The 15,627-nt window shown below is 49.7% G+C and overlaps 1 protein-coding gene across 1 annotated transcript in view; it reads left to right on the top strand.

Annotated features, from left to right (window-relative positions):
- The window catches only part of CUNH1orf198 (chromosome unknown C1orf198 homolog), a 32,803-nt gene extending 22,429 nt beyond the window's left edge, over window positions 1-10,374 (top strand). Inside the window, exons 3-4 of the mRNA XM_028104640.2 lie at window positions 3,608-4,156; window positions 7,436-10,374. Coding sequence (XP_027960441.1) covers window positions 3,608-4,156; window positions 7,436-7,492 — 606 coding nt within the window. The 3' untranslated portion in view covers window positions 7,493-10,374. The remainder of the gene's footprint in view (window positions 1-3,607; window positions 4,157-7,435) is intronic.
- Window positions 10,375-15,627: the final 5,253 nt, after the last annotated feature.

Below are 15,627 nucleotides of genomic sequence, written 5' to 3'. Positions count from 1 at the left end.
AGTCAAGTGAGATGAGGTCTGGACTGGCGGGGGGCGGGGGGAGACCCTTTGCTCCTTTCCTCTTTTCCGCCCTGCCCCTTCCCAACAGATGCGGGTTTGGAATATAAACAAGGAACCTTTTTCCCGCTGGGTGAAGACCCAGCCCCAGGGCCGTTGATCAGGGAGGACTGTTTTTTAGAAGGAGAATGTAGTCCTGTTTTCTTTGCAAAACTAAAAACAATGTATACCCAGGAAAAAAGGCTTGGAAGCAAATGTGCTAGAAGTTTTTTTTTCCTCTATGTTGTTTTCCCCATTTCGCCCCCAAACCCCTAAACCAAGCAGCCGCTAATGTCAGCATAGCCATCTCTTCTGACCAGACGACACTGTCCCCTGAGGAGTGCCACATGGCCTCCGATTGCCCAAGGAGCCGCGGCACAGCCTCCGTGGTTTCAGTCTGTTCAGGGCTGTCGCGTCCGGCCACTGCTGCTTGGGGGCCCTGCCAGCGATGGCCCAAAGCAGTCTGAGAACCACTGGGACCGCCTCCTCTCCGCAGCACCCCTGGCTCAGTCCATGGCTGCCCTCCACGTCCACAAGTGCTCAGCCTGGCCTTCCAGAGGCTTCTGAGCAGAGATCCCACTGGAGAAATTGCTGATCCTAAAAAAGCTGGGGCTTGACAAAGTGCTCAGTTTTAAGTGCCTTCCTTACATTGCAATTTCCAGATCAAAGTCAGCTCCGTTCTAAGCCTTGGTCTCCACTTCCGTGGTATCTTTAGCAACTTGCTTATTTAAAGAAAGCAGCGTCTCTTATGCCCGCGATCCCCTTGTGTTCTGTTGTGGAATCTGGAAATATACAGAGTACTGAGAGTGGCTCATTCAGAAACAGCCCTTTAAAAATCAAATCAGATCATTAACGTACTTACCCAAATCCTGCCATGTACAGGATGTTCTGGTGTTTATGTGGATGTCGTCCCTGGTGGCCAGTGGTTTTTATACGTGGCCTGATGCCCAGCACAGCTTCAGGCCTGGAATCACTGGATCTAGTGGAAATCCAGCTGCATCTAATGGGCTAGTGACCTAGGACAGTTTGCTTGAATTGCTCCAGATCTCCATTTCCTCATTTGTAAGAGCGAACATTTTTTTATAAAACCCGGCCCAGCAGCAAGGGAAAGTGCCCGATGCGTGAGATGCACTCAGGATGCCACGGTCCGCGGAGACGGACCTATGATGTCTTCTCCCTGGTGTTGTCTTTACAACAGCGAGCAGACTGTGCCCGGGATTTGAACTTAGTGTCTCGTGCTCCCATCCCATCCTGTCTTCTGAGCCTTGAGGAGAGACCTCCGGCCGTCAGGGTCCAGGCTTTAGGAGAAGTCTCGGGCTGAGAGCACGTCCCGCTCTCTGGGTTCAGGGCCTGCAGTTTGCTCGGGAAAAGCCACGTTTTCATCCTCCTCTAACACGTCTTTGCCCATCGGTGAGTCTGGGCAAGCGCTCTGTGTAAAACGGAGTGAAGGAATATGCATTAAAGTCATAAAGAACCATGTTTTGTATATTAAGTTAGCACAGTTTTTAAATTATACTGTTTCCTCGTGGAAACAGTAACTGAAAATACACTCTGCTCTCTCGCTGGTGGTGTTAGAAAATGGGGCAGCTCTGGAGAACAGATCGGCTAGTATGCATCTAGAACCATAAAAAAGGAAAGGTTTTAAACTTTGCATTTTGACATTTCACTTCTGGAAGGATACCTGAAGAAATTAGTTCCACACAGGGAAGAGCTGTATGCAGGAAGACGGTGGCGGCAGCCTTAATTAGAACAGCACAGAGTAGAAACAGCCGATTATTTGTTAGGAAGATGATGGGTTAAGGCGCTGGTGGGACAGCTCCTCCCTATGAACTAGCTTGTACCCAGGACAGGTGATTGTTCTAAAGACCATGTAACACCATGGATGGTGCTTAGGACTAAGTGAAAAAAACAATACCCCAAATTATTTACTGATTTATTTGGTTCTTTAGAGAGAGAGGGGAGAAGGGGGCGGGAGGGGCAGAGGGAGAGAGAGAATCTTGAGCAGACTCCATGCTCAGTGTGGAGCCTGACACAGGCCTGGATCCCTAGCATTGTGACCTGTGACCTGAGCCGAAATCAAGGGTCGGATGCTCGACCAACTACACCACCGAGGCCCCCCAGCATTACTCCAAATTATATGCCTAACAGAATAGCAACCTCGTAAAATATGTGTATGAAAACAGCGACACAAAAATACAAAGGTAGTGGTTACGGAAGAAGGAAAGCTAATGAATGACTTCTTTTCTAATTCCCAAACTCTCTGTATTGTAGTTTTATTACTTTTCTTTAAAAAAGAAGAAGAAGGGGGTCTGAGGGAGAGGTAGGAGAGGAACGTTCAAGAGGGGTGGTAGAAGTGGTTGCAGCCACGCATCGCTTGCCGTGCAGAGCCTGGGAGACGGCATCCCCCAGCGTGCTCTGCGCTGGAGCAGGGACCGAGGTGTCCTTCCCTGTCCCGATGTGTCCTCCGGCACAGCACAGCGCTGGCCTTCTTGGAGGTCGCCGCGCTGAGCAGCCTGAGATCGAGCAAAGCATTTCTGGGACACTCGGGCGTGGTGTGGGTCCTGCGCTGGCCTTGGAGCCCGCAGTCTCCCGTGGGGGACGGCATCTGGGCTTCGGGACTGGGGTCAAGGTCAGAGGTGCCCAGCACTACTGAGTGGGAGCGTTGTCTCCCCCAAGTACCCCTCCGCATGACACAGTGTCTTGCTCAGCCTGTGCTGCCGTAACAAAGACCACAGACTGGGGGGTTAAACAACAGACATTCATTTCTCACAGTTGTGCAGGCTGGAAAGTCAGGGTGCTGCGGTTCCCGGCTGCAGGCGGCCTCCCGCTGACCGTGTTCTTGGATGGTGGGAGAGAGATCATTGCTCCTGTGTCTCTCATGAGGACACTAGTCCCATCTTGGTGGCCCCACTGTCATGACCTGACCCCTCCCAGAGGCCCCACCTCCTCGTACATCACTCCGGGAGGTAGGGCTTCCACGTGTGAATTCGAGGGGCACACAGACACGCAGCTGTGAAGATGGCGTGTCCGGCAGGGGTGGGTGGGTAGGTCGGGTCTCCATGGCTGTTTAGTCCAGGAAACGGGCTCTGGCTCCATTGGCTTCATTCACCCTTGTCCACCACCCGCCGCTGTAGGTGGGGAGCGATGGGCCTGGGTGCTGGGGCTGGGTGCCGACCCTCGCTGCAGGGCGGTGTTGTGCGGAGCCGTGCACCTTCTTCATCACCTTCCAGGGAGGGTGGTCACCGCCAGACAGCCCCTCCTCCGGAAGGTGCTGGATTCACTCTTGAGGAGACAGGTGGGTGCTCTGCTCACCAGGCAGAGGCCAGAGTCCTCAGCGAGTCCGCATCTCTGCACTGTTGGTGGCCTGGAGTGTGGCAGGGCCTTCGTGTCCGAGCTTCTGCTGTGGTGGGTGCGTGGACCGCCGTCCTGAAGATAAGCCCTCAGGACAGAAAGTTGCAGCAAATGGATGACAGCCGGTGTTACCATTGTCAGGCGGGCGGAGGTGTGACCTGCACGCCCATTGCGGTGGATTGTAAGGCTTCTTCTTTTCTCCTCTGTGTCCCTGCTGTAGAGTCAGATGGAGTTCAGTGTCTGTTCTTTATCCATCCAAGAGCCGGGCAGCGGCATGGCCAGCGAGCCGAGACAGCTGTCGAAAGCCTCCCAGGGCTCACAGGCCCTCCGGCCCTCCCAGGGCAGCAAGTCCTCCAGCCTCGACGCCCTGGGTCCTGCCCGGAAGGAAGAGGAAGCTTCCTTCTGGAAGATCAATGCAGAGCGGTCCCGGGGAGAGGGGCCCGAGGCTGAGTTCCAGTCGCTGACCCCCAGCCAGATCAAGTCCATGGAGAAAGGTGAAAAGGTCCTGCCCGCCTGTTATCGGCAGGACCCTGCCCTGAAGGACAGGGAGGCCAAGGTGGAAAGGCCCAGCACCCTCCGCCAGGAGCAGCGTGCCCTTCCCTGCGTCAGCGTCGAGCACGAGAGACCCCAGCCTGTCCAGGCCTGCACCAGCACGGTGAAGGAAGCCACCCCGTCCGAGCCCGTGGGGAAGCTGCCCTCTCCTGAGGACCAGCAGGAGGATGTGGAGGATGTGGAGGACCCTCTGTTCTCGGAACCCATGCTGACACAGGTGGGTGGCCCCTCCCTCCAGGAGTGACCCGGGGAGACCTCCCACAAGATGGGTGGTCCACAGATGCCCTCGCTTTCTTCTTCTCCTTCCCCTTCTTTCTCTTACCCATTCCTTGGGGGGACTTTGGAGATCAGGAGAGCTGGGTTGCTCCCCAGCTCAGCGACTGACACATGTGCAAGGAGAAACATCTCGTGGTTCTGTCTCAGTGCCATGACTTGTTTGCCTGTTACACGTAGATGTCGCAGATGCCCGCTGCCCTTCCCCAGGTGTGTGAGGGCAGGTAAGCGAGGGCCGGTAGCGGGGCAGTGAGCGCAGGAACTCGCAGGGAGAGGGCAGTCAGTTTGGGAGGGATTTGGGTGCCCACTCAACCGATAGGTCCGTAAATTCGGGCTGGGGTGTTGGGGAGGAAGGAAGCAGGCAGGACCGCCGAGCCTCCTCCAGGAGCGGCCATGCTCGTTCTCAGGGACCACAGGAGACTCTGGCTTCAAGGAGTTTTTGGCAGCTACTCGTTTCCAAACAGGATAGCGTTACGTGTCTGGGAGGAATCCTAAGAAAGGAGTTCTTTTTGGGGGGAAGCAAAAGAAAGATCTGAAAGGTTCACTGGGTGAAGAGGAATGCATCCTGAAGAAAGGGACGGTGCCGGAGAACAGGGTGAGTGGCTTTTGAGTGCTTTCCCATTTCCTTGTGGGAGCCTCGACCATCGTCTGTGCCAGTTGGTCTGCACTGCTGTTAAGAGACTGAGACAGTGAAAAGAAAACAAAATGTTTGGTAATGAATTTAAATGGAACCAGTGTTGGAGGATTGCATGAAAACAAAATAAACCAGTTCAAAAGTCATTATAGTTCAGAGGGAGGCCTTGGTTTTGAGACATTGCTTTATGATGAAGAAAGCAGTAGTTTGGATACAGGCATGTCAGAGCACCATTTCTGGAGGAGATCGTGGATTGCTCTTGCACCTGGGCGAGAACGTAAACAAGGTCCATCTTAGAGTCGGACGGCCCTTCCCTGAATGCTTCCTGACATTCAGTCATTTTCTGCGTGGGTGGGAGAGATGAGTCCTGAGGCGGGGAGGGAAGGAGGGGTGGAAAGGGGCCACCTGCTCACAAAAGGGGATGGCCAGAGGGAGGAAAAACGGGGTCTTTAGGTTTGGGTCTGGGTTTTGGAGCCCGGGCAGGTTACCTATTGGCAAGGCCGGCAGGCACACTTGAGGGGTACTGCCCACCCCCCACACTCCTCTGTGTGTGTCTTGCTGGTTTTCTCCACGTTAGCACCATCCAGACTTTCTGGTTGTGCTTTTTTTTTTTTTTCCTTTTAACACTTATTTTAAAAAGTGTGTGTTGTGGTTAAATATATATAACATAAAATGTGCCGCCATATTGAGTATACAGCCCTGTGGTAGTAGATCCGTTCAGTGTTATGCAACCATCACCACCATCCATCCACAGAATTCTTTCATCTTGAAAAATGAAATCTATGCCCATTAAACAGCTCTCTGTTCTCCCCCCCCACTCCTGGCAGCCACCATCCTACTTGTCATCTCTGTGCATTTAACGCTCTTAATATCTCATATAAGTAGAATCCTGCAGGTCTCCATCTTTTCATGTCTGGCTTCTCTCACTCGGCTTAATGTCCTCAGGTTCATCCACTGGTAGCATGTGGCAGAATTGCCTTCCTTTTTGAGGCTGAATAATACTCCACTGTATGGATTTACCACATTTCGTTTATCCGTCCACCTGTTGGTGGCCACGTGGGTGACTTCCACTTCTCAGCTACTGTGACCAATGCTGCCGTGAGCAAGGCTATACAAAAACCTGTTCGGGTCCCTGCTTTCCGTTCTTGGGGATATGCAGCCGGCAGAGGAATGTTTGCATCACATGGTGATTCTGTGTCTAACTTTCTGAGGAACCGCCATACTGTTTCCATTTTACGTTCCCTCAGCAGCGCGCGAGGGCCAGTTTCTCCACATCCTGCCAACTCTGGTTTTCTTTCTTCTTTGATCATAGCCATCCTAATGGCTGGGAGACAATACCTTAGGTCTCATCGCGGTTTCAATTTGCTCGTCTCCAGTGGTTAGGGATGTTGACTGTCTTTTCATGTTGTTTATCGACCACTTGTACATCTTTTTTGGACGAATGTCTGTTCGGATCCCTTGTCCAGTTTTAACAGTTGAGTTTTGTGTTGTTGAGCTGTGGTCATCGTCTGGGCATCTCCTGGAATGGGGTTCCAGGTGCTTCCACTCCTCTCCCAGCAGATGACCTCGTGAGTTGTCCTCCTGAAGAAGGGGAGCCCTGTGACAGGAACTCCATCTGCCCCCCATCAGCGGCCCCGCGGCTTTCCAGCCTGTCCTTGGCGCCTCCCTGTCCTGCCCTCGGTGGCCCCCTGCCCCGTGTCTTTGCTCTCTTCTGTGTCTCTAACCTTCCCGTCCACCTGCTCCTTCTTACAGACCTGCCAGGCTCGCCGATGAGCCTCCCTAGTGATCTTTCTCCGCTACTTGGCACCTGGGTCTTCCTCTGAAGGAAGCTGTTACATAAATCACGTGAGAGTCCTGATTGTAAAGAGACACAGGCAAGTGCGTGTAGGGGGAGTGGGCAGTCGGAGAGAGCACATGAACTCCTCTGAGAGAACAGATTTCCAGGTGCAGAGCAGAGCGAAATGCCAGCCTCATTGAAGAAACCCGTAGAGAAGCCGAGAGAGGACCGCTTGCCTGACTTTGGGTCTTCCTGTTTTGGCTCACCAGCTTCGAGGGAACTTGCTTTAGTCTGTGGGTGTCATCGTCTCCACGGAAGGGTTTTTGCCCTTTGCCAGCTCCGTGGAGGGCGGGGCGTCAGAGCCTCCTTCCCGAAGGCTGCAGCCTGCCAGGTGGATGCGCCAGGTGGATGCACGTGCTGGTGTGAGAGAGCCGCAGAAAGACTTTGTTCTTTGTTCTCTTCCTGTGATGACTGCATTTCAGCACGCCTGTCCGTGCACACATAGAAGAGATACATTTGTTTCCTTTTCTCTGTGAGCTGCTTGCAGACTTGCCCGGGGACAGAGCGGGGAAAGCGCGGGATCCTGGCAGAGTGTGGCTCTCAGTGAAGTTTCTTTCATTTTCTGGTTCCAGGCACCGAGGCAAATTGAGGTCAGGGAGCCTCCGACATGGAAGCGAGCGATTTCATTTGGGTCAATTTAAATGAGATGCTGTTTTTAGATTATGTGTAACTGGAAAAAAAAAAAAAAAAAAGAAAGAAAGAAAAGAAAGAAAGAAACCCGTGTCTTACTTTGGTGTTTGTCTCTTCTACAGGTCACCTCAAGTAATGTCGTCTTGAAGACAGGATTTGATTTTCTGGACAACTGGTAAAATGTATTAGACCAAAAAAAATATTAAAACCAAGAACCCCTAAGTGTTTTCCAAAGTGGTGTGGCGGAGGAGGATAAAATGGGCAATATTTCCCTGTGTATTTTCCTGGTTTCTGTACACTTTTTTCTTAATCATTTGGAAACTGGTAAATATTGCCTTGTCCAGATTTCCAGATTTTTCTCTTTTTGGTAAGGCCAGATATATATATGCTATTTTCAATGATTTGATAACAGAAGTTTTGCATTTGGAATTTTTTAAGACTTAAGGAATTCCGTCGATCTTGTACATAAAGCTTCTGTTCCCAGTTCCACCCAATTCTCCCTCCACTCAGAGAAGGAGGTTTCTCATCGTGTCACAAAAATCGTAAAAGCGACTTCCATCTCTTTCCCCTTTAGCCTCTCCCCTTTTTATTAATCAGGTGGGTTTTGTTGGGTGGCTATTGGTGATTCCTCAGCAGTAGTGACATCAGCACTCTGGCTGGCTGTGACCACAGAAACATGACCCCCTCCCCCCCCGCCCCCATTTCCCACCCAACGTTCCCAGCTATCCAGGGCTTCCTGAAGCCACCCTTCTCTCATCGTGTGCCACCCTCCACCCTCACGACGTTTCCAGGAAACAGACTGTTGGCACATAGCAGAGATGCTCTTTCAGCCGCCCTGTTACGTATTCAAACTATTCATCATTGTTTAAGAAGAGTTGCATGTTTTAAAAAGTTTTGTATTAACTTTTCATTATTTTGTATCTAGATAGAGACGTTGTAGGGCTACCACTTTCCTTGGGTGTGTACTGGTTTCGTTTTGGAAATTCTTTGCTACTTATGTGGCCTGGTGGATGTTTCCTATCCCGGGCATCTATCTGCAGAAGTTAAGGGCGGATGGCAGGATGGCAACTAATCTTCTTCTGATTAGTTGTGCTAGAACCTCCCAGCATGAGACTGGGAGGGGCAGTGGACGTCCTTCATCCCGAGGACTGGTCAAACTCTCTGGATGGATCTCCCTCCGCATTCCTGACCACCAGCAGAAGTGGAAGAGTCAAGTTTCTGCAGCGCCCCGCAGCGCCCCCTGGAGACCTTTGTGGTCATAGCAATGGCATCTCGGAGGGAGACTTGGCTACCCACTCTGCTGCTCAGGTGGAGGCAGCTCCCAGGCTACCCAGGGGAGCAAGGTGGCCCATGCCCCCGAGGTGTGTGGGGCAGGGCGAGGAGGAGCGTGGGCCTTAGCCTGGGAAGCCTGTGCCCTGACCCGTGGCCCTGAGCTGCATGAGCCTGCCGGACATGCCCGAGTGTGATCTACACATTGCCTCTCACTGTGTTCTCCTCACCCGAAGCCTTAACCCCTACGAGTCCGACCAGTGAGCGCCTGGTTTCAGTATCAAAGTGTGTCTTTTTAGAAATGCATTTCTGTTTCGTACGACCTTAAGTGATTTCCAGAGTATCTTATCTGGCTCCAAGGTGAAGCACATGGCAACTTTTTTTTTTTTTTTTTTTTCTGAGAACGTTTCTGCCAAAGTTGTGGCCTAGCCAACTTTTGATTTGGTTTCTGCCAATTGCATTATGTCCCTAAACCTCATTTGGCCCCTTAGGGTGGTGGATATGACCTTCCTGCTTTGGTGACTGTATTATGGCAAATATAGGTTCTTCTTGTACCATTTAAGGATAGTTGACACATGCCAGGGAAAAAAGGTTTCTAGCATGGTGGGGAGGGAAAAGGGCAATCCCAGCTGAAACAGCACAGCAAGGTGCCGGCTCCTCGGGTCAGCCGCTGAGCCTCCGAGCCTGGCTTACCACCTGCCCCCACTTTTAGCCTGGAGGGCGGTGGGCTGTTTTAGAACCCGTGCTTGAAAACAGGGTTTCTTAAAAGAGAGAGAGATGTACAGGTGTGAGTTTGTATTCCTTGGTGCTGAGGTAGCAGGGAGGACTGAACGACATCCGGGAACAGTTAGCCCAAGGTGATCTGCCTGTTCTCCGGGGAGGTGGTTCTCATTTCTTGCCGACTTTCTCATAAAGCCCAGTTATTCCTTTCATGTCCTTCTGGCAGCTGAGGGGGTGCGGGGATGGTTGAAAGTCTGCCTCCCCGGGTGTCACCTGGGGTCCTCCCCTAGAGGTGTTCGGTTATCTCTCAGAACAGCGTTTAAAGTTTCGTAACCAAGGGCCTCCTGAGATTAAATGTAAAGTCAAAACTTGGGAAATCCTAGAGTCGTGTTGCTTGGCCCTGCTTTCAGAAGTTAAGGGCTGTGCGAGGGAGAAGCGAAGGGCTGGAGGACACAGGCTGGTGGTGGGTGTCCATCCTGCCTGACCAGCAGATCCTCGTCACCCCGAGGTGTGTGTAAAAGATGGTTCCGGCCCTGCCCTCTGGGGAGCCTGTGTTTGGTGTGTCCAAGTACGGACAAATGAAGCTCTTAGGTTTGCTGCCTCGCTCCCCCCACCCCCCCCCGCCAGTGTATCAGGGTAGAGTTTCTAGAACCAGAAGTTTGTATTTATTATTTTTAAAAATACACACTTTTCACCTGAAGCCTGTATTTGGTTTTGGGGGTCTCCCCCACCCCACCCCCGTTCTGTGCACCTGGGATTCAGCTCAAGGATTTAGTGTCTTGCTTTGGGTGACTGTGTTTTGCAAACTCCCCCAGGAAGTCAGAAACCAGTTTCAGTTCTTTCCTTCGGGGGTCCCTACCCCGCTGTCTGGGTTTGGGAGTGCTGCCCCCTTGGGGACAGCTGGGGTCTGTCATCCAGCCCTCGCTGTGCACCCCACGGGGATGTCAGAGCCACCTGCCTTTCTTTGCGCCTCCCTTTCTTTGATACACGTTTTCCAAAAAAAAAAAAAAAATGAAACATTCTTACTGACGACTTGTAACTTGGTTGTATTTTATATTAATAGCCTTTAATAAAGCCGTTTAAAATATGCTAGGTGTGTCTATTTGGGGCCTCTACTGGAGTCGGGAAGCCCATCAGGATGATTGCTGTTGAGCACAGAGGAGAAGGATTTGGACTAGTTAAGCAAGTGTGAAACCTCTGGAAGCCTGCTCTGCGTGGGCCTGACTTGGCGCCCCATGCAGGTTTGGGGGGGTGGTGGCCCAGGTGCACGGGGCCCCAGCAGAAGGGGTGGGACGGATCCTGGAGGGCACTTCTTCCCAGAGACAAGCTTATTGCATCTAGTGACTGACTCAGAAGAGCAGATACAATCTCCCTGAAAGCTTTCACCTTGAATCTGGGTGAAGTGGATTTTTCTTGGAAGAAATACAAGCTTAAGTATGGCCGGTCAGTCCTGTTCCATCCATTAAAGTGCAGGTGGTAAGTTACCAGCCACGGATGGAAGGGAATTTGTAGATGTCAATTTTCCATATCAAAAAAGCTTTTAAAACTAATACCTCTCAGGACAATGGTGGTTCAGACTGACAGACTTCTAACTTCTCAGCCTGCACAGTGGGACCTTGCTGCCTTGGGCACCGAAGATTCCTGGGTGAGCAAGTGATGGTACTTGCTGACTTGCTGGTGTGCAGTGGTTGTGAGGAAGGTTCTGAGACCACAAGCATTTGGATTAATGTATTGACACATTATGAGAGGAGGCAGAATAGCTCCCAAGCTCATAGGTTTAACAACTTATGGTCGCTCAGTATGTGGTACAAATACACACATATATCTATGCATAGTTTCCACGCAAGAAGGAGCCATCAACCTAGAGGCAAAATCTACCTGGGTGCATTATGCAGCCAGGGAGGAAGATGTTGCATCGGGGTGGGGGGGGGTGGCAAGAATACCCTCTGTTGTGGAGTGGGGGTATTCATGGTGCTTTTTTTTTTTTTTAAAGATTTTATTTATTTATTAGAGAGTGAGCGAGAGAGAAACAGCATGAGAGGGGAGAAGGTCAGAGGGAGAAGCAGGCTCCCTGCCGAGCCGGGAGCCCGATGTGGGACTCGATCCCAGGACCCCGGGATCATGACCTGAGCCGAAGGCAGTCGCTTAACCAACTGAGCCACCCAGGCGCCCCATGGTGCTTTTTTTTTAAAAGATTTTATTTTATTTATTTTTTTGACAGAGACACAGTGAGAGCAGGAACACAAGCAAGGGGAGTGGGAGAGGAAGAAGCAGACTCCCCGCTGAGCAGGGAGCCCGATGTGGGGCTCGATCCCAGGACCCTGGGATCATGACCTGAGCCGAAGGCAGACGCTTAACGACAGAGCCACCCAGGCGCCCCTCATGGTGCTTTTCTAGCATTTTCTTTGGTCTGATCCTCTGCTTATATGCAATTTTCTAATGAACTTATCAGCCTAAAAGGTAAAAGTGTAAAGCTAATAGAGGGAAATATCTTGTGACCCAGACTAAGGAAGGACTTCTTGAATAAAAGTTCAAAAGTCCAAACCATAAAGCAAAATATTGATGAATCTCATACACGAAAATTAGGATTTCTGTCAGTAAAGCACACCGTGGAGAGAGTTAATGAGCTGGAAGGATGGAAGATCACTGCTATGTCAGTTCCAATAAAGAAGCATCAAGAAGGTACCTGGCATTCCTGCAAAGCAAGAGGCCAGCAACCTCAACAGAGAATTAACATTAGAGAAAATCTTTGCAAACTATCAAACATATGAAAAGGTAACCAGGGGAAAAAAAACAGCTGGCTAATGCCAAGTGTCGGCAGAAACGAGATTAGAGCAGTGGTTCTCAACTGGGGGCGATTTTGCCCCCTGGGGGCAGTTGCTAGTGTTGGGAGACATTTTTTTATCATCACAACCGAGGGAGGGCATGCTGTTGGCCTCTAGAGGGTAGAGGCCAGAGATGCTGCCAACCCGTATGTGCACAGGACAGCCCCTCACAACAAAGAATAATTTGGTCCAAAATTCCAGTAGTGCCAGGGCTGGGAAACTAGGTTAGGGAAACCGTACAGTGATTGTGTCAAGAGTAATCTGGCAGTATTTTGCCACGTGTATGTGTATCTGCGACCCCACGATTCCCCTCCAGGATATATGTCTCAGGGAAAGTCTCACACAGGCACTGAGGGGAACGTATACAGGGCTGTTTGTTGCAAGCTGGAGGCAAGCTGGATGTCTGTCATTGGGAAGATGGCTAGATAAAGTGTGATGTGGCACTTAAAAGCAAATTAGGGGCGCCTCGGTGGCTCAGTTAAGTGTCCGACTTGATTTCCGCTCAGGTCATGATCTCAGGATTGTGAGATAGAGCCCCAAGTCGGGTTTCACGCTGGGTGTGGAGCCTGCTTAAGACTGTCTCTCTCCCCCTCCCTCTGCCCCTTCCCGCCTTAAAAAAAAAGCAGCAGGGACTCCTGGGTGGCCCAGTTGGTTAAGTGTCTGCCTTTGGCTCAGGTCATGATCTCAGGGTCCTGGGATCCAGCCCCACATCGGGCTCCCTGCTCAGCCGGGAGTCTGCTGCTGCCCCCCCTTCCTCCTTTACCCTTCCCCAACTTCTGCACACATGTGCAACCTCTCTCAAATAAAGTCTTTTTTTTTTTTTAAGTAGCAAATTAAATGCACACATGGCAACGTGGATGGAACTGAGCAAATATATTAGTGGAAGAAAGCAAGAAACTAAATGAAATACAGAACAATACTATTAGCATAAATTTAAAACATATGCACATAAAACGACATATTTGACAATGGAATGCCTATGGGAGGACAAGAGGTGGAAATAAGGGTGGTGGAAGGAAATCCAGCAGACCTGGAACGCACCCACAGTGACTGCATTGCCAATGGGCGCCCACTTGCAAGGCCTTCGATATCTCTCATAGTCTAGGTCTGTTCTGATCTCTCACTTCAGACAGGAGACTCATTTGTTTAGCTGGTGTGTTAGGTGAGAGGTGGCCCTTGGCCAGCATCGGTTAGAACACTTGTGGCTTGTCTCTGTTCGGTTGCAATTTGTGTGACTACAGTTGCACATCAGCCAACATCTATAAAGCCTCCTGGATCAATCCAGGCACTTCTGTAACAGCAGCTGGGGACTGAGCAGATTGGGTGGAGAGTGAGGGTAGGAGTTCATGATACCTGATGCCCTTTTCCTCGGGGGACAGAAATCACACAGGCTGTGTGACATTGGGAGGGCACTCTGCAGAGATGATTCTTAATCACTTGGCTGCCTTTACCACAGCCACCTGAAGTTTACCCAACTAAAGATTTGTTAGGCAATAAAATCATTGACAATAATATGTGTGAGGATCTTTAAAAATTATTTAAAATAGTCCAACTACATTACAGAAGGTGTGGAAAATATAGTCTACTGCCTTAACACAAAATGAGCATTTGGAAGCATTTATTGCCAGTCTTTTATTGTGAAAATGTCCAGGTCCAAGTGGAAAGCCTGTGTCACACGGACAGTCCTGACTGGAAATGAGATCCAAATGCAAGTCTGGCAACCACATGGGTCCTGGCAGTTCTCTTTGCACCCTGTGCTCCATTTCCCTCCCTCCACCCCCTCATTTTGTCTCCCTCCACTGATTCATGCTGACACCTAGCCCCAAGGTTACAATAATATATATGTTTTTTCATAGATCTTACTGTGTTGCAATCTGGTGCTAGGCACTAGGCATTCAGTAGCACAGTCGCTACCCTCCTGGGGCTTTCATTCTAGAGGAGGATTCAGCCTAAACATATGACCACACAAACCATTTTATAGTTGAAACTGTTAAAAAGTAAACAATATTTCTGCTTTGAGTCATGATACAGTAATCCGGATTAGACTTAACCCTCTTGTTAGAAACGACTAGAAACTTGGAGAAAATATGTGCAACAACAATATATAGACTTTGGACAGGAGGCATTATTGCAGGACTGTGATTCCAAAAGAAAGGAAACAAGTGAAGCAAGCCTTATGATTGTCCTGGCTTTCTAACTTGAGGCATTTTCTAGACCATGCTCACCGAGCTGAAGAGAAAGTGTTTGGGGAGGAATAGATGGTTGGAATTTGCAGGAGGGAACTGCGCAGAGAAAAAGCTCCAGAAATATGCCTAGGATTCCCCTTGAGTATGTTGGAGACAATTTCTGGACTGCAGCACAGGGAGGGGGAATCCAAACAGAGCCTGGCAATCTCACTGAAGTGAAGAGAATGAAGTTGGGGAGGCCAAGGGAGCTAGAATTGAAAGGGCAGAGTTTCAGAAGGAAGATCTTCAGAGATCTGCATAGGGCTTCCCTTAAGTCTTTGGCTAAAGCCAACCTGCACGTGTGTGGAGTGAAAGCTGGGCAAGAACAACCAGGGAAATAGTAGTTATTGATAAGATAAACAATTCCCAGAGTTCACACAAGGCCGGGAATTACTCAGGTTCCCTCCAGCCAGAGTGCAGGCCATGTTGAATATGTGGGGTCCTCATCAGAGATCCTAGAAGTATGCACTAGAGACAGAGTTAAATTAGCCTTAGAATAAAGGCTACTCAAGATCTGCCCTGAAGGAGTTCTAAAACAGACATGAAAGGATCAAACCAACTCACAAATAGCTGCCCACCAGAGTATGTCCAACACTCTTTATAGGAAGGTTACCAAATCTAGTGCTAAAATTCACAATGTTCAGCAAGCAATCAAAAATTACTAGACATACAAATAAGCAGGGAAATGTGACTCATCCACAGAAGGAAAATCAGTCAAAAGACCAACTCAGAAATGACAGAGATGTTGCAATTAGCAGACAGGATTTTAAAATGGCTATTATAAATATGATTTATATACTCAAGAATGTAAAGGAAAGAAATGGAACTTAGAGATAAAACTCTGAAATGAAAATTTCACTGGAGTAGAATAAAATTAGACAATACACTGTGGTAAATAAGCGAACGGGAAGAAAGCAGTAGAGTCTATCCAAAATGGAAGACAGCTGTGCCCACCACTATATCACCAACGTGAGTCTATCCAAAATGAAGCAAAAAGATTGGGGAAAAAATGAACTGCAGAGCCTCAGTGTCATGTGGGAAAATATTAAGTGATTAAGCAAAATTCCAAAAGGAGAAGAGAGGAATGGAAAAAAATATTTGAAGAAATAATGGCCAAAACTTCCCAGATTTGAGAAAAGCTACAAACCCCCCAGATTCAAGGAGTTTAACAAGCCCCAAGTAGGGCCTATTAAACACACAACACTCCACAAATAGCTGAAAATCAGTAATAAAGAGAAAACTTGTAAAAAACAGAAGAGAAAAAAAGACTTCCAA

This window comes from Eumetopias jubatus, unplaced genomic scaffold (assembly GCF_037043125.1).
Source record: "Eumetopias jubatus isolate StellerSeaLion01/CBP00866 unplaced genomic scaffold, mEumJub1_p1.0 scaffold_17, whole genome shotgun sequence".
NCBI lineage: Eukaryota > Metazoa > Chordata > Mammalia > Carnivora > Otariidae > Eumetopias > Eumetopias jubatus.
The sequence above is the reverse complement of the archived record's forward strand: the minus strand, read 5'-3'. Positions and strand labels throughout refer to the sequence as shown.